Source organism: Amblyraja radiata, chromosome 9 (genome assembly GCF_010909765.2).
Source record: "Amblyraja radiata isolate CabotCenter1 chromosome 9, sAmbRad1.1.pri, whole genome shotgun sequence".
NCBI classification, from domain to species: domain Eukaryota; kingdom Metazoa; phylum Chordata; class Chondrichthyes; order Rajiformes; family Rajidae; genus Amblyraja; species Amblyraja radiata.
This window is the reverse complement of record NC_045964.1, coordinates 45,771,809-45,793,177: the sequence shown is the minus strand read 5'-3', so window position 1 is coordinate 45,793,177 and position 21,369 is coordinate 45,771,809. Positions and strand designations below refer to the sequence as shown.

General features: G+C 42.6%; 1 protein-coding gene across 8 annotated transcripts in view; it reads right to left on the bottom strand.

Annotated features, from left to right (window-relative positions):
• Positions 1-21,369, bottom strand: part of fermt2 (FERM domain containing kindlin 2) — a 122,015-nt gene that overhangs the window by 13,130 nt on the left and 87,516 nt on the right. For all 8 annotated transcript variants that reach the window (XM_033027268.1, XM_033027272.1, XM_033027273.1 and 5 more), the window contains 4 exons: positions 20,568-20,617; positions 16,884-17,008; positions 11,992-12,098; positions 9,979-10,200 (listed from right to left, as the gene is read on the bottom strand). In XM_033027268.1, coding sequence (XP_032883159.1) covers positions 9,979-10,200; positions 11,992-12,098; positions 16,884-17,008; positions 20,568-20,617 — 504 coding nt within the window. The remainder of the gene's footprint in view (positions 1-9,978; positions 10,201-11,991; positions 12,099-16,883; positions 17,009-20,567; positions 20,618-21,369) is intronic.

Here is a 21,369-nt window from a genome sequence, read left to right as displayed (position 1 = left end):
GACGTCCCTGTGAGTGTGAGCAGTGAGGGGGTCCCTGTGGGTGTGAGTGGGGAAGACCCAGCGAGGAATTAAGGGTAAACAGGCAAGAAAACTGTGTCATTTCAAGGTACCATTATCAAAAAAAAATCTGCATAAATGGACCTCCATCTCTCTTACTTTTTTCTGCTTTGTCCCGTCTCATGCCTGCATCGAAGCAAGTCCCATTTGCCTGCATTTGCCCCACATTCCTCAAAACCTCTATCCATGTACCTGTCCACGTCTTTTAAATGGTATTACTGTATTTGCCTCAACTTCTTCCTCTGGCAGCTTGTCCGATATGCCCACCACCCTCTGAGTGAAAACCTTTCCCCTCAGGTTCCTGCATGATCATTACTGGTCAAGGCACATCCCTTGCTAAAACTAACATCTATACTTTATTATCAGATGACAATCAGCCATTTAGGTATTTTTCTCCTGGGGAGCCTCATATTTTGCAAATTTGGGAGTTAATCTAAAACTCAGCCGTCAATATCATACTGCACCAATCTCCATTCTACCATTGCCCCCTTTCCCACTGACTCACAGTCCAGTAATGCCTTCATTTTAAATATTTCACACCATTTAACAAAGCCTTCAATGGCATCCCCTTTATTTTTGCTTTACACCCATCCCACCTCCTTCCTCCTTCTCCTCTCCGAAGATCTCTACCTTCCTCCTCCCTGCCCACTCACTGCATTGGGCTGCAACTTATGGCCGTGCTTTAGACAATAGACAATAGGTGCAGGAGTAGGCCATTTGGCCCTTCGAACCAGCAACGCCATTCAATGTGATCATGGCTGATCATCCCCAATCAGTACCCCGTTCCTGCCTTCTCCCCATATCCACTGACTCCGCTATTTTTAAGAGCCCCATCTAGCTCTCTCTTGAAAGCATCCAGAGAACCTGCCTCCACCACCCGAGGCAGAGAATTCCACAGACTCACCACTCTCTGTGAGAAAAAGTGTTTCCTCGTCTCCGTTCTAAATGGCTTACTCCTTATTCTTAAACTGTGGCCCCTGGTTCTGGACTCCCCCAACACCGGGAACATGTTTCCTGCCTCTAGCATGTCCAAACCCTTAACAATCTTTTATGTTTCAATGAGATACCCTCTCATCCTTCTAAACTCCAGAGTGTACAAGCCCAGCTGCTCCATTCTCTCAGCATATGACAGTCCCACCATCCCAGGAATTAACCTTGTAAAGCTACGCTGCACTCCCTCAATAGCAAGAATGTCCTTCCTCAAATTAGGGGACCAAAACTACACACAATACTCCAGGGATGGTCTCACAAGGGCTCTGTACAACTGCAGAAGGACCTCTTTGCTCCTATATTCGATTCTTCTTGTTATAAAGGCCAACATGCCATTCGCTTTCTTCACTGCCTGCTGTACCTGCATGCTTACTTTCATAGACTGATGTACAAGGACCCCCTAAACGCCATTTAGATAGTAATCTGCCTTCCTGTTTTTGCTACCAAAGTGGATAACCTCACATTTATCCACATTAAACTTCATCTGCCATGCATCTGCCCACTCCCCCAACCTGTCCAAGTCACCCTGCATTCACATAGCATCCTCCTCACATAGCATCCTCCTCATCATAGCAAAAGGATTTGAGTATAAGAGCAGGGAGGTTCTACTGCAGTTGTTCAGGGTCTTGGTGAGACCACACCTGGAGTATTGCATACAGTTTTGGTCTCCTAATCTGAGGAAAGACATTCTTGCCATAGAGGGAGTACAGAGAAGGTTCACCAGACTGATTCCTGGGATGGCAGGACTTTCATATGAAGAAAGACTGGATAGACTCGGCTTGTACACGCTAGAATTTAGAAGATTGAGGGGGGATCTTATAGAAATTTACAAAATTCTTACAGGACAGGCTAGATGCAGGAAGATGATTCCCGATGTTGGGGAAGTCCAGAACTAGGGGTCACAGTTTAAAGATAAGAGGGAAGTCTTTTAGGACCGAGATGAGAAAATCATTTTTTACACAGAGAGTGGTGAATCTGTGGAATTCTCTGCCACAGAAGGTAGTTGAGGCCAGTTCATTGGCTATATTTAAGAGGGAGTTAGATGTGGCCCTTGTGGCTAAAGGGATCAGGGGGTATGGAGAGAAGGCAGGGATGGGATACTGAGTTGGATGATCAGCCATGATCATATTGAATGGCGGTGCAGGCTCGAAGGGCCGAATGGCCTACTCCTGCACCTATTTTCTATGTTTCACACTGCCACCCAGCTTTGCGTCATCTGCAAATTTGCTAATGTTACTTTGAATCCCTTCAAATGGAAGGCCTTTCAGAAAACTTTGCCTGAGGAGCTGTTTCACTTTAGGATGCTCCTTAAAACCTACCTCTACAACCATGCTTTAGGGCAGCTTTTGAAATCTCTCTCTCTCTCTCTGCAGTTTGGTGTCAGATTTTGTTGGGTAAGGTTTTTGCAAAGCTTGATGGAACATTGTGCGGTGCAGTGTTAAAAGTGCGATATAAATGCAGGTTGTTTAGAGTGGGACAACGTTCTATTAAATAGCAGGCACAGAAACAAAAGGTTGGTGGTTTTCTATCCCTTGCCTCTAATTTAAGACACTAATAATAATTTGGAACTCGGGGCTTGTTAAGCTGCAGCAAGTAGGAATGTCATTGTTATGTTGTCAGTACATAGGGCAATTAAACACTCTTGACTTGAAAATGCAATATTTTCTGTTCAACATGCAGACAAACTTATTCTGAAACTTCTAATACAAAAGCTAAAGAAAAGCCCTCATACATAATATTTAATGATACTTTAATCTTCACAATAGTCCAAAAACTCCCTGAGTTGTAAACTGAAAAGCAACTGATGGTCTTTTTTTCACAGCAGGAGGAGCTCTGTCGGGACCAAGAAAGGAAAACTTTGTAAACTGGAACAAATGTGGAAATATTGAACAGTAAGTTTTGCCTCAAATTTTATGAAAGCCTTCAGTGTACTGCAGCAATGCTGAACGTTGACTCCTGTGACACGAGCTGAATTTAACTGGCTCCATTTCTTGTGTCAGCAGTGAGCATTGTAGAAATGTTCCAAGCGGGGCCACCATGCCTTCTATAACTCTGGGCCCAACACCCAGCAAAGTTCACCAATCCCTCTCCCCCACTCCCATTTCTTTCTCATTCTCTCTCAAATTGCCAATGTTTTACACTGTGGCAATCCATACTTTTTAAGCCTAGTTTAGAGTTACAGCGCGGAAACAGGCCCATTGGCCCACCAAGACCAAGCCGACCAGCGATCCCTGCACATTAACACTATCCTACGCATGCGAGGGACAATTTACAATTATGCCAAGTCAAATAACCTACAAATCTGTCTTTAGAGCATGGGAGGCAACTGGAGATCCTGGAGAAAACCCATGCAAGTCACAGGGAGAACGTACAAACTCTGGTGCAGCCAAGCAACCATAGTCATGATCGAACCCGGGTCTCTGGCGTTGTAAGGCAGCAACTCTACCGCTGTGCCACCATGTCGCCCTTAATCTTCCCAACTTATTCCAAACATGCTCTGGAGTTGCAGAGAAAAGGTGTCTGCATGCACAAAACTCTACAAGACCTGTACAATTTTACACACTGTCTTCTTTACAACTTTACCCACCCCCTCACCTGTATCCACCCATCACTTGCCATGCTTTGTCTCAACCCCATTTTTGTCCCCTCTACTCCATCAGTCTGAAGAACGGTCCCAACCCCCAAAACGTCGCCTGTCCATTTCCTCCACTGATGCTGCCTGACCCGCTGAGTTCCTCCAGCAGTTTGTGTTCTACTCAAGATTCCAGTATCAGCAGTTCCTTCTATCTATTTTTTTTCCTTGGTCTTCTTCTTGTGCGGCCCAACCACATCCTATCATATTCAGAACTGCTTTTGCGCATCTTTACAGGGGCTGTGGGACCTCAAGCTCATTTAGACACTGACCAATATGAACATGGAAATTGGATTAGACAATTGTCCTGAACCAGTTCAGCTATTTAGAGTCATGGAGAGTCCTAGAGCACGGAAACAGACCCTTCTGTCCAACTCGTCCATGTTGACCAAGATGCCCCATCTAAGCAAGTCTTATTTGCCCACGTTTCACCTAACAGAGCCACAGAATCATACAGCACGGAAACAGGCCTTTAACGAGCCCGTTGCTTATCTTGTCTCATGTACCCAGTTATGCCCGGTGTTCACCGACATGAAAATCTATGATTTTAAATTGACAAGTGCCGTTTGTAGAACTGGCTTAAACCTCTGTTACACTTAAGGTCCTGTCCCACTGTGGGGGCCTAATTTGCGAGTTTAGAAGAGTTTGTGCTCGACTCAAACTCGCAGCATGGTCGACACGTGGTCCTAGGAGGTCACTGTTACTCTCCTTCATGCTCGAGAGAAGTTCCCGCATACTCACGGCCTGTTTGGTCGAGGAAAAATTTTCAGCGTGCTGAAAATGTTTCTGCGAATAAAAGTTGGTTGGCATGGTTCTTTTGAACTCATAGTGCAATGGTAGTGGGGTCGCTATGTAGTTATATGCAGTCGAGGTAGCCGTAGGCAATCTCCTTTGCTAACCGGTCATTTTTATTGGCTCATTAGAGATTTCAGAACCAAGGAAAACCGACAGGTTATGTTAAATGCCCGTTAAACTTTATTAAAATTGTCTGGCTTCTTAAAAGTGTCTCTACTCTATCTCCCCCCTTCTTCCCCTCCCTTCCTGCTCTCTAAAGGACTTACTGTACACTGTGCCAGTCGTCTTTTACCTTCCTGTTCATCGCGGGTATGACAGCGCTCCCCCGCTTTCCCTGGCCCCCGCCTTTGCGATATGTTTGTGTGTGTGTGTGTGTGTGCTGACGGTCGATCCAGCTCGAGGTTTGTCAGGCGAATGCCCTCGAGCTTGAAGGTCGAAGACAGTTGCTGAAAAAGTCGCGTTAGTGGGACAGGCCCTTTAGCATCCAGAAGTTCCTCCTAACATCCCTTGGGTTTAAACATTTGATCACAAATGTTTATAGGGGCTAGAATGCTTACAATTGCATACTGTTGAGCACTGGACTTAAACATATCAGAGCAAGCTCTGAAGGGACATCCCGAGCACTGCAGTGCAACAACTCAAGCTATTGAATGAAAAAGCTCATTTAAAATTATATCACAGTAGTTTTAGTGTTAAGCAGAATTTTCCTCCCTATGTCCCGTTCCCCCCCCCACCCCTACAGTAAAAGACTTCAGCCAACAGGAAACAAATTGTTAAGCGGACAGTAGAAACAGCCTTGAAACACGAATCATTCTTCCCTGTTCAAAAATGCCAGCGCAGTGAACTTTTATACAGAGCCAAACTAGAAAATCATTTCTGGAATTCTCCATCTAGTTGCTTGCATTTGGAACATTTCACCAGTTGGGTTATATATATATATATATATTATATTAGCCATTTTTTCAAGGGAATGACAGCACATCAAAACATATTTTTTACCTTTAAGAGAGTAAAAAAAATAAATGAGCATTCTACTCTATTGCATGTTATAAGAAGAAACTGCAGTTATTAATCTCTCCACAGTGTTTAATCCGGTAGTTATTGAGAGTCTGAAACTAATTGTGCTGTATAGTAAGCCTGTGCTTTAATCAGCTAATTCTCAACCCAGTTTGCTCCAGTTTGAAAAATCCTGTTCTTAATTATGATTTAGAATATCTTCGGAAACTTAAAATTTTCTCCACAAACCTGGACACACATTTCTGATTCATTCACCTAGGTTTCTAAGCAAACATTATGAATGGTGAGAAGGGCAAAATTTAAAGGAGATGTGTGAGGCAAGTTTTGTTTTGCACAGAGAGGGTGGTGAGTATCTGAAAGATGCTGCTAGGGGTAGCTGCAGAGGCAGATATGATAGTGGTATTTAAGAGACTTTTGGATAGGCACATGGATACCCAAGGAATGGAGGGATATGGATTATGTGCAGGCAGGTACGAGTTGGTCCGGGATCAACTCGTACCTGCCTGCACATAATCCATATCCCTCCATTCCTTGGGTATTCATGTTCGGCAAAAGACAATGTGGGACGAAGAGGTAGTTTTGCTGCTGCATTGTTTTATGTTCTAAAGTAGATGGTGGCCTCAAGAGAAATACATGTGGGATGGTTCTTGTCATGTACTGCCAGGGCATTGACATTCTTTTAAAACTTGCATAATGACCATGTGGAATTCATTGCCACAGAAGGCGGTGGAGGCTAAGTCAATAGATATTTTTTAAGGCAGAGATAGATTCTTGATTAGTATGGGTGTCACAGGTTATGGGGAGAAGGCACGAGAATGGGGTTATGAGGGAGAGATAGATCAGCCAAGAATGAACTTGATGGGCCGAATGGCCTAATTCGGCTCCTATCAGTTATGAACTTATGAACACGACCTATTACTAGCACACTACGGGCATTAACAATCAAGCTTGTCTGACAAGCCAATGAACAGTTTCAATAATTAGTTCCAAACTAAACAGATGATGGAATCATTAAATGCAGAAGGAGCTGGCGAAACATAATTCAATACTGTTGGATTTATCAAGATAGTAAAAAAAAAGCTAATTGGGAAAGATGCCATGAGAAAACATCTCATGGCAAATTTCTCCACATATGTGACAAATCTGACAATAGTAGAGTTTCGATTAAAAAAAGCTGGAGGAACTCAGTGGTCAGGCAGCATCTTGGAGAGAATGGACAGAAGGAGTTTCAAATCTGGACCCTTCTTCCGTGGAGTTTTGATTGTTCTGTCATCTTCAACTTGATAAATGAAACAAGTATAAAGAATTCTAATCTGAAGCCGGGATTCATTCAGAAAGTAATTCCACTAAAATGTTCCGTATTTTTTTGGCTAAATTAGCAATATATATTTTTCCGATTCATGTCCATGCCTCGATCCTGGGTAGTTTTAGATGAAGTTTAATGTCTCAAAAGTACAAGGTGAACAACAGCATCAATGTAATAATTTAATTTAAAAATGTCTCTTTCCTACAATTAGTGAAATACAAATTTCAAACCTTTATCCAAAGAAATGGTGAGTCTGCAAGTGCAATAGGGAAAATTGAAGTCAGATTTTGGAGACACAAGAGACTGTAGATGTTGGAATCTTGAGCAAAAAACGCCACGGTAATGGGGACAGGAAGATGTGACTGGTGGTGGGATCACATTGAGGCGGGCGGAAAACTCTGAGGATGATGTGTTGGATTCAGAAACTAATGGGTGAAAGGCGAGGGCCAGGCAAACTTGTGCTTTGCTGCTGTTCTGTCTGGGGGAGGGGGAGCGAAAGCAGAACTGTGGGACCAAGAGCAGACATGGGTGAGGGATCCATCCATAACAGTGCAGGGGAGATTCACATTTATTGAAGAGGACATCCTGGATGGATCTGAAGTGGAAAACCTCATCTTGTAGCCGATGTTAGTTGATAGTCTGTCTCCTGTGATGCCAAGAGAGTGAGAGGGAAAGACCTACACACAGACAGAGACAGACATATACAGATATCCGAGAGATATCAGAGAGATATCAGAGAGATATTAGAGATACTCCAAGTTGGGGGCAGAATGGCAGTTAGTGGTAAAGTTAATGAAATCAATGAGTTCTGCATGGATGCAGGAGGCAGTCACGATACATACATCCATGTAGTGGAGAAAGAGTTGGGGGATGGTGCTGGTGTACGCTTGGAACAAGGAGTTCAACATAACCAATGAAAAAAAAAATTGGCATAGCTGGGGCCCAGGTGAGTGCCCATGGCTACACCTTTAACTTGAAAAGTATTAGGAGTCAAAAGAGAAGGTAGACAAAAATGCCAGAGAAACTCTGCGGGTGAGGCAGCACCTATGGAGCGAAGGAAATTGGCGACGTTTCGGGTCATGACACATCCATAGATGCTGCCTCACCCGCTGAGTTTCTCCAGTATTTTTGTCTACCTTTGATTTTCCAGCATCTGCAGTTCCTTCTTAAACAGGAGTCAAAAGATAAGTTGTTTAGGGCAAGGACAAGTTCTGTCAAGTGGGGAGGAGTGTGTTAGTAAAGGGAAACATATTGGGTCTCTGTTCAAGGAAGAAATGGATTGTGGACACTTCAAATTGATTAACTAAACGCACACAAGATCGTCCTCCACTTGGCTGAAGGATGTTTTTTTCAATCCATTCAACCCGTGAAATCTTGTGGAATTAAGTATCTTTGAGACATAAGTATTTCCAGCCATTTAGAAGTCACCAATTGGGAACCATCAATTATCTAACCCGTCAGATATAGAGCAGTGGTAACACTCAGTGTCAACAGATTATGTGATTTCGACCATGACTATGGAGTAGAATTAGGCCATTAGGCCCATCGAGTCTACGCCACCATTCAATCATGGCTGATCTATTTTCCCCTCTCAAACCCAATCTCCTGCCTTCCCCCCGTAACCATTGATACCCGATCTAATCAAGAACCTATCAATCCCTGCTTTAAAAATACCCAATGTCTTAGCCACCACAGTTGTCTATGGCAATAAAATCCAGATTGGCTAAAATGTCTCTTCACCTCCATTTTCAAAGCACGTCCTTTTATTCTGAAGCTGCACCCTCTGCTTCCTGACTCTCCCATTACTGGAAACATCCTTTCCACATCCACACTATCTAGGCCTTTCATGATTCAGTAGGTTTTCATGAGATACCCTCTCATCCATCTAAAGTTCAGTGAGTACTGGCCCAGAGCCTTCAAAAGTTCCTTATACGTTAACCTAATCATCTCTGGAAAACATTCCTGTAAACCTTTGCTGGACCATTTCCAACGCCAGCACATCCTTCTTCAGATATGGGGCCCAAAACTGCTCATAATATTCTAAATATGGCCTCACCAATGCCCTTTAAAGCAGCACAAAATTCACATGGACGGCCACACAATACATCAGAGAGTGCTGCGTGATCAAAGATGGCTTAGTTCAGATCTAACATTAAACCAAAAACCTGATGGCTTGCTAAAATAATATCCGTTGGGAATATTTTGAAGAGCATAAACGTTCTCTCCGAGGTCCTGGTCAATAATTATCCCTCCACCAACAGCATGGAAAGAGATTGCTGCTGACTGTGCAACCACACTGTTAAACTGGCTCCTTCATCCCATACAAAGTAACATTTCAAAAAGGATTTTATTGATGTGCTTTTAGATGTTTTGGAGATCATGAAGATATCTTGCTGTGCAAGCTGTTCTCTGATAATTCAATAGATATCTTGCAATTATTCCTGGAAGACCTTACACTGAAATCTCCTGTACAAGGCTCAGATAAAGAAAAAACTTAGTGGAAACAAAAGGTTCAAGAACTTGCCAACATCCTGCACCAACAATTATGCCCTGTTTATTTTAGGAGCGGATAAAGTCTTATGACTCAAGGACTGCCTTGAAATACAACTCCAAGAAATAAGGCTTCCAATTACAGGATTCTGCTGAATCTGGAGAATTCGCAACATTTCTACCGTGACCAGCATGAAAGCTTCAGTATATTGGAAGCAAGCATGGGTGGAGGGTAAGGGGAAAAATAGGTTTTCATCAAGCCTTACAGATATCACATTCTTGACTGCAAATTAATCAAAGCCCGTGGAATTGATAAGTACCTATTAGCTAAAATGTATAAAAGTGAATTAACAAAGTGAATTATTTTAATACAGAACACAGACTGGAAACCACTAATTTTTACTGACGTGCTACGCATCACAACAAATGTTCTGCTGTAATACTCTGTTTGCAATGCATATCATCATCTCAGGTGCAAGTTTAATGACATTATCCCCATATTTCTTCTGATTTAAAAAAAAATTACCAGAACATTTGGTGCATTGTATTAACAGTCACTAAGCTATTTTTAACCCTCAACTAACATTTCCCAGATTACTCATATTTATTCATCTATACATATCATAACTACAAAAAACATGGAATTGTCAGTCCATCATAAAATGGCAGAAAAGATTTATTGGAGGAATACCTGTTTGTTTTTATACTTCTTTAAATAGCGAGGGGACACAAGGCATTCAGGGTTGATGTCTGTGGAGTTCTGGTCTGGAATAACTTGGGGGTCTGGATTTAAATGTTGCATCTTCAGAAATGACAAGATATTCTGCACCTCCAGACTGTACGAACTATCGGCCATCGTCTTGCCTTTTGACGCTAACCTGCAAGCTGCCATCCATTGTGCGTACTGCTTCTCCTGAGAAAAATAATAAAAGTCATCTTAAATAGTGTTGTAAAGAATGCATACTGTATGATATGCTTGCTTTTATCAGTCAGGGCATTGAGAATAGGGGTCAGAGTTGTGATGCAGCTTTTTAGGAGTTGAGGGCCTGGACCGTAGGGAGAAGTTGGGCAGGCTTGGACTTTATTCCTTGGAGCTCAGGAGGCTGGGGGGGGGGGGGGATTTTATGGAGGTATATAACATCACGAGGGAATTGACAGGCTGATTTTTTTAGTTTTGTTTAGTGATACAGCAGAAACAGGACCTTCAGCCCGAGTCCACGCCTGACCATCGATCACACATTCACACTGTTTCCATGTGAATTCCACATTCCCACTTTTTAATCCATTCCTCTACACTCTAGGAGCAATTTACGGAGGCCAATTAATCTACAACCCCGCACGTCTTTGAGAAGTGGGAGGAAACCCACACGGTCACAGGGAGAATATGTACCTGAGGTCAGGATTGAATGTGGGTCTCTGGGCTTGTGAGGTAGTAGCTCTACCAAAATGCACAATCTTTTACCCAGGGTAGGGGAATCAAGAAGCATATGTTAAAGGTGTCAGGGGAAAAATGTAATAAGAATCTGAGGGGCTACTTTTCACCCAGAAGGTGGTAGGTATGTGGAATGAGCTGCCAGAGAAGGTAGTTGAAGCAGATACTATAAAAACATCATTTATAAGACATTTGGACAAGTACATAGATAGGAAATGTTAAGAGGGATATGAACCAAATGCAGGCAAATGGGATTCATTTAGCTGAGGCATCTTGGTCGCCATGGATACGATGGGCTGAAGGGCTTGTTGTCGCACTGTATAACTCTATGACTTTGTTTCGGGTGCATTTGGAATATTGTGTGCAGTTCTGGTCTATCTAGCGCTATCCTAGGTACAATGCTACTCACTAGGGACAATTTACAGAGGCCAATTAACCTACAAACCTGCACATCTTTGTAATGCGGGAGGAAACCGGCGCACCAGGAGAAAACCTAAGCGGTCACAGGGAGAACGCACAAACACCATGCAAACAGCACCTGTAGTCAGGATCGAACCCTGGTTTCCTGGTGCTATAAGGTAGTAACTCTATCACTGCTTCCCACTCAGGCTATTTACAACATTTCTTTCTTAAAATGGCACTTGCAAGCAGTGCCTTTTTAGTAGAGAAAAAGGTGCTGGTGCGCACAGAAAGATTCATGCAATGGTATTGAATGCTGTACATCAATTTTGTTTTGAACCTTTTAGATGTGCCGGTGCGCCGTTCTGGCGCATACGGTCATCAAAATGCACTACTTGCAATTCATCTTTGTCAGCGACAATGCTTCTTCCTGTATTATATTTTACTTTAAAAAATGGCAAAAGAAAACAACAGAATAACAATTCAAGGAAAAGACGATCTATTATCATTCCTTGCTTTAGTCTCGTGTGCTCAAGGTTCGAATGAATCTTTAAAACAGTCACATTCATATCAGTGTAACAAAAATTAGGATACACATTGTAAGCATTTATCACATTTATTTTACTAACTAAAGCAATCACAAAGGAACACAGGGTACAAATCTTAAAACTAGATTACATTAAAATCAGCAACTTTAGACAGTATACTGCCAGAATGTAGTAAGGAACAAGAAGCATGTTGCCTTTTGAACTGGAGTTAATTTGTATTTTCACTTCTCATACATAAGCCAGGCTAATACAATGTAAACAATCTTCACAGCAGCAAGTTTAATTTGGATTCCAAAAAGTCAATAAACTCAAGATTAATACTTACATTGTCACAACGCAGCCAGATTTCATTCATCCCCTCTGCCACTGGAATCAGCAACTTGATATTGAACTTTTGGCTAGATATGTTTACATCAGGGGTGACTTCACAACCTGTTCCGGAAAAATTATAGCAGAACTTATTCACTTCAACAGTCATTCTGGCTAGTTTTTCAAACATATTACTTATAGCTTTTTCTATAATAGACGGCATAAATTTAAGGTGAGAGGAGCAAAGTTTGAAGGAGATGAGAGGGGCAAGTTTTTTTGCACAGATGGTTGAAGGTGCCTGGAATGCCCTGCCAGGGACAGTGGTTGGGGCATTCAATAGTGTTGTTTAAGAGACTTTTAGATAGGCTCATGGATATGCAGGGAACGGTGGGATCTGGACAAAGTGCAGGCAGATAAGAATTGGTCTTGGCATCATGTTCGGCATAGACATTGTGGGCCGAAGGGCCTGTTCCTGTGCTATACTGTTCTATGTTCTAGTAACAAATCAAATCAGTTCAAAATAAAATCAACTGCATATATTGAAATTATTATTGGCTGGTTAAGTATCTGATTCAGAGCAGTAAATTGAGTTCTACCAGAGTATAAAAAACCTCTTGCAATTCCTCTCTAAATAATTTAGATGACTGTTCACCCTGCCCTGACTTAAGCAAACTGATAGCCAAATACTGGTTCAGTTGATATAGAAACAATCCCTCCCACTCCAAATATTTCACAGAACTGTTAAACACAAGTGACACCATTCCAAAAGGTGAAGTTGGGAGAAGCAGAAAAGCAGATTTAATTGCAGGAATTCTAGTTGATGTTGGAACAAGCAGCTCTAATGGGTTTAAGGGAAAGAACAGAAGGTCAATGGACTAAGATGATTTTGTATGTACGATTCTTGACTCAGGGTTAGCAAAGAAATGTTTTCCCTGTATGAGATTTATTCATTATAGTTCAAAACACAAAGTGCTGGAGGAACTCAGCGGTTGTGCAGTACCTGTGGAGAGCAGGGACAATATTTCAGGTCAGGAACCTTCCTCAGACAGATTGAGAGGGGGAGGGAGCTGGAAAAGAGAGATGTGGTTCACTATAACTGTTGGTGACTGAAACCACCCAGAGGCCTACACAGTTTGAGAAAAACTATTTGCAGGACAGCTCACTCCTTGCTAAAGTGGCAAAGACTGCAGTAGAAGAATAGGAATCTGTACTCTCTCCAACAAAGGTACTCTAAATAGCAAGTCAACTGAAAGTTTTAAGATTGGGATTGATAGGGTTTTGTTGGGCTGGGGTATGAAGGAGTATGAAAACCAATTAAAAAAAAAAAAAGAAAGTTGCTGGGAATCTGAAGCAAAAACAGAACATCCTGGCAACATTTAGGATGTCCAGCAACATCTGTGTGATGAGTAACAAAATGAATGTTTCAGGTCTACAACAGATCTGAAAGTATGTTTCTTGCATTTTTTGTTTTTTATATCAAGGAATATAATGATACACTATTTTAACGGCATTTGATTCTGGAGAATTGGAGTGGCTGTTGACCATATCGATTTCCCCACCAACAGGATGGCAGAGGGAAGACATGTCTTCCTCTTAGCTCTGCTTGTGATGTGGGGCGTTAATATTACCACGGATCTTTTGTGGACCAACTACATTGATGTGACAGCCATGAGGACACACCAACGAGACCTCTGGAGAAGACTGAGGAAATTCGGCATGTCTCCAATGACTGTTGCAAACGTCTAGTTACATCATAGAAAGCACACTGTTGGGTTGTGTCACAGCTTGGTTTGGGAATAGCTCTGCCCAAGTCCATAAGAAATAGCAAAGATTTGTAGATGTAGCCCAGTCCATCACACAGACTGGACTTCCCACCATTGACTCTACACCAAGTGCTACACTTCACAAGCGGAGCTAAACCCGGCTTAATCCTGGTGAGCTTGCTCCACTCGTGGAACTCTGTCCTGATAACTGTAACATTTTCAGCTCGCCTAGGCTCTCCGGACGCGGTGGGGGCCTAGCCACTGTGTTTAAGAATCATTTCAACTGCCGCCTCCTGAACGCTGATCATTTCTTCAGTTTCAAAGTGCAACTAATTATAGTAGGTCTAGTCTATCCGCTCTTAATTGTTCTTGAATATCGCCCACCAAAAATGCATAAGGACTTTATCACCCAATTTGCTGATCTTATCTCTAGTCTTTTGCCCAAATTTGAGTGAGTCTTAATTCTTGGTGATTTTAACATTCATGTCTGCTGTCCTACCAAGCCTCTAGTGAGTGAATTTATGCACCTGGTTGAGTCCTTCAATCTGACTCTACTTACCACTAGACCCACTCACAAGCTTGGCCATACACTCGACCTGGTGCTACCGTCCGGTATCCCAATTTGTAATATAGAAATTATTGATGCGTGTCTGTCAGATCATAGTGCAATTATATTTGATGCATCTCTGCCTTTCTCTCCCTCAAAATCTCATCTCCCTATTCACTACTCCCGCTACATAAACTCATTGATTGCCAGTAAGTTCTCTGAGGCTCTCATAGCTGCTCCTGACATCTGCACCATCGAGGCTTCTCCCCCCATCTCAACACTGACGATCTCATTTTTTAATTCAATACCACTTGCTCTTCCATCCTGGATTCTGTTGCTCCTCTTAAAATGAAAAAGCCTAAGCCTAAAGGTTGGCCTTGGCTCAATGACACCACCAGAGCCCTAAGAAGAGAGTGCAGAAAATCAGAACGGAAGTATGAATGTGATAAGCTTCAAATTTATTTCGAATTTCTGAGAAACAATCTTCTCAAATACCAGGAAGGAGTAAAGTCTGCGAGAACACAATACTTTTCCAACCTTATTTCCAAAAACGCTCAAAATTCCAAGGTCCTATTTAGTACTATTACCTCTGTCAAATGTCCCGCCCCCAGTAGCTGGGTCCCAAGTGCAAAGAATCTGCCAAGTGCGAAGAATTCTCTACATTTTTCACCAGGAAAGTTGAGAACATTAGAACGAATATTTCCCCTCCCACCCGTGACCTAGCTGTCACTTTGGTCTGTTCTTCTAAATTAAACTGTTTCCCACCCGTTAGTCTATCCTCCCTTGTAAAGCTTGTCTCCACTATGAAACTTGCAACCTGCCCCCTTGATGTTGTTCCCATTGCCCTTCTGAAGGATGTCTTCGCAATAGCCAGTCCCAGCATCCTCTCTATCATCAACAGTTCTCTGGCCACAGGCACTGTTCCAACCTGTTTCAAGCACGCGGTGGTCCAGTCCCTCCTGAAAAAACCTAACCTAGACCCCACCTTAACCCGTAACTACAGACCTATTTCCAAACTGCCTTTCCTCTTAAAAGTCCTTGAAAAGGTAATTCTAGACAAACTAATGCCTTAGCTACACCAAATTTCCATCCTGGAAAGTTTCCAATCAGGTTTCAGGGCCCACCACAGCAAAGAGTCTGCCTTGTTGAAGGTACACAACGACCCCCTTCTCGCTATCGACTCCAGTGACTGTGCAATCCTGCTCCTTCTCGACCTCAGCACAGCGTTTGATACAATGGACTATACCATCCTAATTGACCGTCTCCGGTACGGGGCTGGTGTTGATGGCAATGCCCTGAGCTGGTTCGTTTCCTACCTAAAAAACAGGAGTTTCTCTACCAACATAGACAATTATTTCTCTTCCCCAGCTAGCCTTTTCTGTGGGGTTCCACAAGGCTCCATCCTAGGCCCCATTCAACTTCTCCCACCTTGACTACTGCAACTCCCTCTACACTGTCATCAGCCAATCATCCCTGTCCCGTCTGCAATTGGTCCAAAACGCCGCAGCAAGACTTCGGATGGGCACCCGTAAAAGGAACCCCATCACCCCGATCGTGGCCTCTCTTTGCTGGCTCCCAGTACAGCACAGAATCAACATCAAATCTTCTAACCCACCATTCTACCTCCAGGACCCTCGGGTCGGCCGACTTGGGGCTACTGACTATCCCGCGGTCTGGGTTTAAGCTCAGGGGTGACCGCGCTTTTGCCGTTTGCAGCACCTAGACTGTGGAACAGCATCCTGCTCCTCATCAGAACTGCCCCCACCATCGACTCCTTTAAGTCACGACTCAAAACATATTTCTACTCCCTAGCGTTTTTGAGCCTCTCTGAGGGGGCGCAGTAAACAGCTTATGTATGTATTGTTAGGTCTGTCTAACGTTGTATCAAATTAGTACCTGCACTGATGTGAAGCACTTTGGTCAACGTGAGTTGTTTTTAAATGTGCTATACAAATAAATGTATTATTATTATTTATTACACTGCATTGGGAAAGCACCCAACATAATCAAAGACTTTTTCCACCCCAGTTATTCCTTCTTCTCCCTGCTCCCATCCAGCAGAAGAAACAGAAGCTGGAAAGTGCACACCACCAGACTCAGGAACAGCTACTTCCTCTCTGTTATCAAGTTTCTGACCTGTCCATCCATAAGCTAGGGTACTGTTGGATTCACTTCTACCCCTTGAGGACATTGCACTTTGTCTCTGGAACTGGTGCATGACAATACTGAGGACTATAATCTGCACTGTATATTTCCCTTTGCTCTCTTTATTGTATTTGAGTTTGACTTGAATGTATCCATGTATGGTCTCTCTGATCTGTTTGGATAGCTTGCAAAACAATAATAAATCTAAACACTGGATATTTACTCCATATTCCATGGGGAACCAACGATAAAGTGGAAAGTATTAAAGTTCATTCATTTCATTTCCAGAAACATCGACCAGCTGTGACTCACGGGGTCTGTATTGCTCAGTGCCCTTATTACTTGTCGTCCTGCCTTATTGTGTGTCACTTCCTCTTACTGGAGAGCTTTTCAGCCGTTGCCAATGGATACTGCAAGCCGTCTTATTTTGAAGCATTAACAAGTAGCCCTCACCTCGCAAGTTCATTTGATGAGCTGGGGGTCCATGGGATTCATCTTTGTTTTTGTAGCAGGAAATGGAGGTGTCTTTGAATGTGCACCAGTATGGTTTGTAACCTTTTAGAGTTAATTTCTTTGGTCTGCAGGACAGATTATTTTCAAAGAGAGAAAAACAAAAACAGTATTTAACCATTTTTTACAGTCATATAACACTGAAACAGACCCTTCAGCCCAACTTGTCCAAGCCAACCAAGATGCCCATCTTACTGTTGCTAGACCCATTTGCCCGTGTTTGGCCCATAACCCTCTAAACCCTTCTATCCCTGTAGTCTATTAAATGTTGTTATTGTAATCGCTTCAACTACTTCCTCTGGCAGCTCGTTCCACATACTCACCACCTTCTTGAGTATAAATTTTGCTTCTCAGGTTCCTATTAAATCTATCCCCTCTCACCTCAAACCTATGCCCTCTAGTTCTTGATTCCCCTACATAAGAAAAAGACAATGCCTTATCTATTGCCCTCCTGGTGTTATCTGTAAGATCACCCATCAGTCTTCTGCACTACAAGGAATAAAGTCCTAGCCTGCCCAACCTCTCCCTATAGCCTAGGCTCACAAATCCTGGCAACATGTTTGTAAACCTTCTTTGCATTCTAACATCCTGCCTACAGCACGATGACCAAAATCTGAACACAATACTCCAAGTGCGGCCTCACCAACGTCCTGCAATAATTCTAGCAATGATGTTGTCACCTTCACATGACTTGCTGCCTAGATTTATTATCTAGTGTCACTGATGTCATATTTTTAAAAATAGTTTTCCTATCAATTCATAAAAATGACAAAATTAAATAACATTATATAAAAGCAATGGCATTTTCTTCACCACTGCAATATCCTCCATTTAGAAGCATAATATCTGTGAGTGTGGAAAAGAAATGAAATAAAACCTCTGAGTGTATTGTGGCTTTTAACAAATTTTACAACTTTTGAAGATCTTGGATAAGCCACAACTTCCAGAACACAAATACCAAATCTGCAAATCAGCACTGAGAAAGATTGCCGTCTTGGGTGTTGACCCAAGGTTTTGCTCTTATAACATCTATATAAATCTAAAAAGAAACAATTCATCAACTTGTTGGCAAATTATCAGATGATTACATTGTGTTCAGTTAGATTTGGCTCTTAGGGTTTAGGGAATCAAGGGATGATCAGCCATGATCATATTGAATGGCGGTGCTGGCTTGAAGGGCCGAATGGCCTACTCCTGCACCAATTTTATATGTTTCTATGTATACTGATCTGCACCCTATTTAGCAGTGGAGAACGTACAAGCTAAAATCAGGAGGGGGGGCACAGCAGGGAGTTTTTAAATAGACAACAGGTGCAGGAGTAGGCCATTTGGCCCTTCAAGCCAGCACCGCCATTCAATGTGATCATGGCTGATCATCCACAATCAGTACCCCGTTCCAGCCTTCTCCCCATATCCCCTGAGTCCGCTATCTTTAAGAGCCCTATCAAGCTCTCTCATGAAAGTATCCAGTGAACCGGCTTCCACTGCCCTCTGAGGCAGAGAATTCTACAGACTCACAACTCTCCGTGTGAAAAAGTGTTTCCTCATCTCCGTTCTAAATGGCTTACCCCTTATTCTTAAACTGTGGCCCCTGGTTCTGGACTCCCCCAACATCGGGAACACTGTACTCTTGATTGATTGAAAGAATACAGCAAGGAAATGGCCCCTTCGAGCCACCAAGTCCACACCCACCATTGATCACCCATTCACACTAGTTCTATGTTATGGCACTTTCCCAACCACAGAGGCAAATTAACCTACAAACGCTTGTAGTCAAAAACACACCAGCGTCTTTCAACATCATTCAATTAAACTCCAACTGGTCAATGCTGATCGCAGTAAGAACAAATCCTTTGTAGTTTTGAGGTAACTGTCACAATGCTTTAATCCTACAAAATCATCCATTCCAGGGTACTCCCTCGCCTCCAATAACACAAGAGGATGCTTGGGAGAAGTTTGCATTCTACTCCCTACTTACAGCTGCCAGTTCTCCCTCCAAACTCAGATATGCTCGAACACCCTAGGAGCAAATTAGTAAGTCCATTCACCATGAACGTTATTGAATATATTATATGCTAGAGGTTTCTGAAAATATGCCCTGTTACTGTAATTTGCTGAGGACTCAAAGGACTGCATTGTGCAAGGTATCAGTTTACTTTGCATAGTCCGTCCTTGATTTCCCTCCCCTCCCATCCCCCATCCAACCCAGGTGGTCACACATGATATACAGTAATCAATGTCTTTGTGCCATTCTCATGCTGATATTTAAACTGAGAATAAAATATATCAAGTACAGCACTGTAGCCTAACATTCAGAGCAAAACAAATTTCAATTTTAAAAAGCTGTTCTGTTCTGGGACTTACCTGCCATAATGCTCATTTGTTATGGGCAAATTTTAGTTCTGGCTAAGTTTAGAAATGCAGCAAGGAAACAGGCCCTTCGGCCCACCGAGTCTACGGTGACCACCGATTACCCATTCATACTAGTTTTATGTTACCCACTTTCTCATCCACTCCCTACAGACTAGGGACAATTTAGAGACAAATTAACCCAGAAACCTGCATCTTTTGGGCTATGGAAGGAAATTGGAGCACCCGAAGAAACCCACGCAGTCATGGGGAAAACATGCAATCTCTATCAGGCAGCACCCGAGGTCAGGATCGAACATGGGTCTCTGGCGCTGTGAGGCTGTGGCTATACCAGCTGCACTACTGTGCTTTAAACAAACAAATTGCATTAAACAAACAGAACTTCTACAAGTAAAATCTGCCCTCTATTTCTCATCAAGAAAGAGAGACCAAATGGTTTGCATTCTGTAATTAAGTCAGCAAAGCCTGATGGGGCAAATGCATAATACAATAATCTGCTCATTTGGATCAAGTTGCTTGAATGTGGTGAAAATAAATTAAAAGGAAAGACAAAGTCATAGAGCACGGGAATAGGCCCTTCAGCCTATCTTGTACATGCTGACCAAGATGTCCCATCTAAGCTAGTCGCATTTTCCCATGGTTGATCCGTCACTCTAAACCTTTCCTATCCACGTACCCGTCATCCCAAAGACATGCGGGTTCGTAGGTTAATTAGCCTTTGTAAGTGGGATAACATAAAACTAGCATGAATGGGTAATCGATGGTTGGCGTTGACTCGGTAGGCCTAAGGCCATATTTCCCTGCTGCATATTTAATAAAAAATGTTTTCCAAATGTTTCTTTTTGTAACTGCCTCAATTACTTCCTCTGACAGCTTGTTCCAGAAACGCACCACCGTGCGTGTGAGAATGTTCCCCCTCCTATTAAATAGTTTCTCTCTCACTATAAACCTATGCCCTCTAGTTTTTGATTCCCCTACCCTGGGGGAAAGCCCGTGTGCATTCACTCTATCGATTCCCCTCATAGTCATAGAGTGTGGAAACAGGCCCTTCCGCCCAACTTGATGTTAAGATGTTATACACCTCTACAATGTCATGATATTATACACCTCTACAATGTCATGATATTATACACCTCTACAAGTTTACCCCTCAGAACCCTGAGCTCCATGGAATAAAGACCTAGCCTGGCTCCAAGGCATAAAGTCCTAGGTTCCGAAAGGGACAAAATTAGTCAAAACAGAAAAATAAAATCTTACTTGAAAACTTTTAAATGGTCGGCCAGTTCAGGAATAGAAGTGATGTCACCCTGAAAGAAGAACAAATTCCAAGTTAACAAGCTAATTTTGATAAAACAATGAAACCCATTGATCACCAATTGAAAACTAAACTTAGTGCAGATATCTGTAGGCTGTTAACGGAATACTTCAAATGGTTTCCAATTTAAGTGACAGCCATTAGTTTTTGCAAGGAAGAATTGTAAAAATGCCAGAGTAACACTATCAAGACACACACGAGGAATTTTATCAGGGTTTATGATAAGAGGGTATATTATTTAGAGCAATCGTTGTACAGCACAGGGAAGGGCCCTTCAGATCAAAGCATCCATGCTAATCGAGAAGCATGGATAAAACACTTATCCCAGTTGCTTGCATCGCCTGTATCCCGCTACTCTTTTCCTATCCAAGTATCTTTAAACATTGTAATTGTATCTGCCTTGACCATTCCCCTCAGACAACTCATTCAACCACCACATTGCATGCATGAAATTTGGTCCCAGATTTGTTAAATATCCCCCATTCTCACCTTAAACCAATGCCCTCTTATTTTGCAATTCCCCACAACCCAGGAAAAAATAAACTGGCTATTTCCCCTCTCTATGCTCTTCATCATTTTATAAACTTCTAATAAAGGTCAGCCTTCAGCTTCCTATATTCCAGTGAGAATAAACCCAGCTCATCCAACTGTATAACTGCAGCCCCCGACCAACCCCACCGTGTTCCCCAGGCGACATCCTGATGAACCTCCTCTGTACTCTTTCCAATGCTAGCACATTCCTCC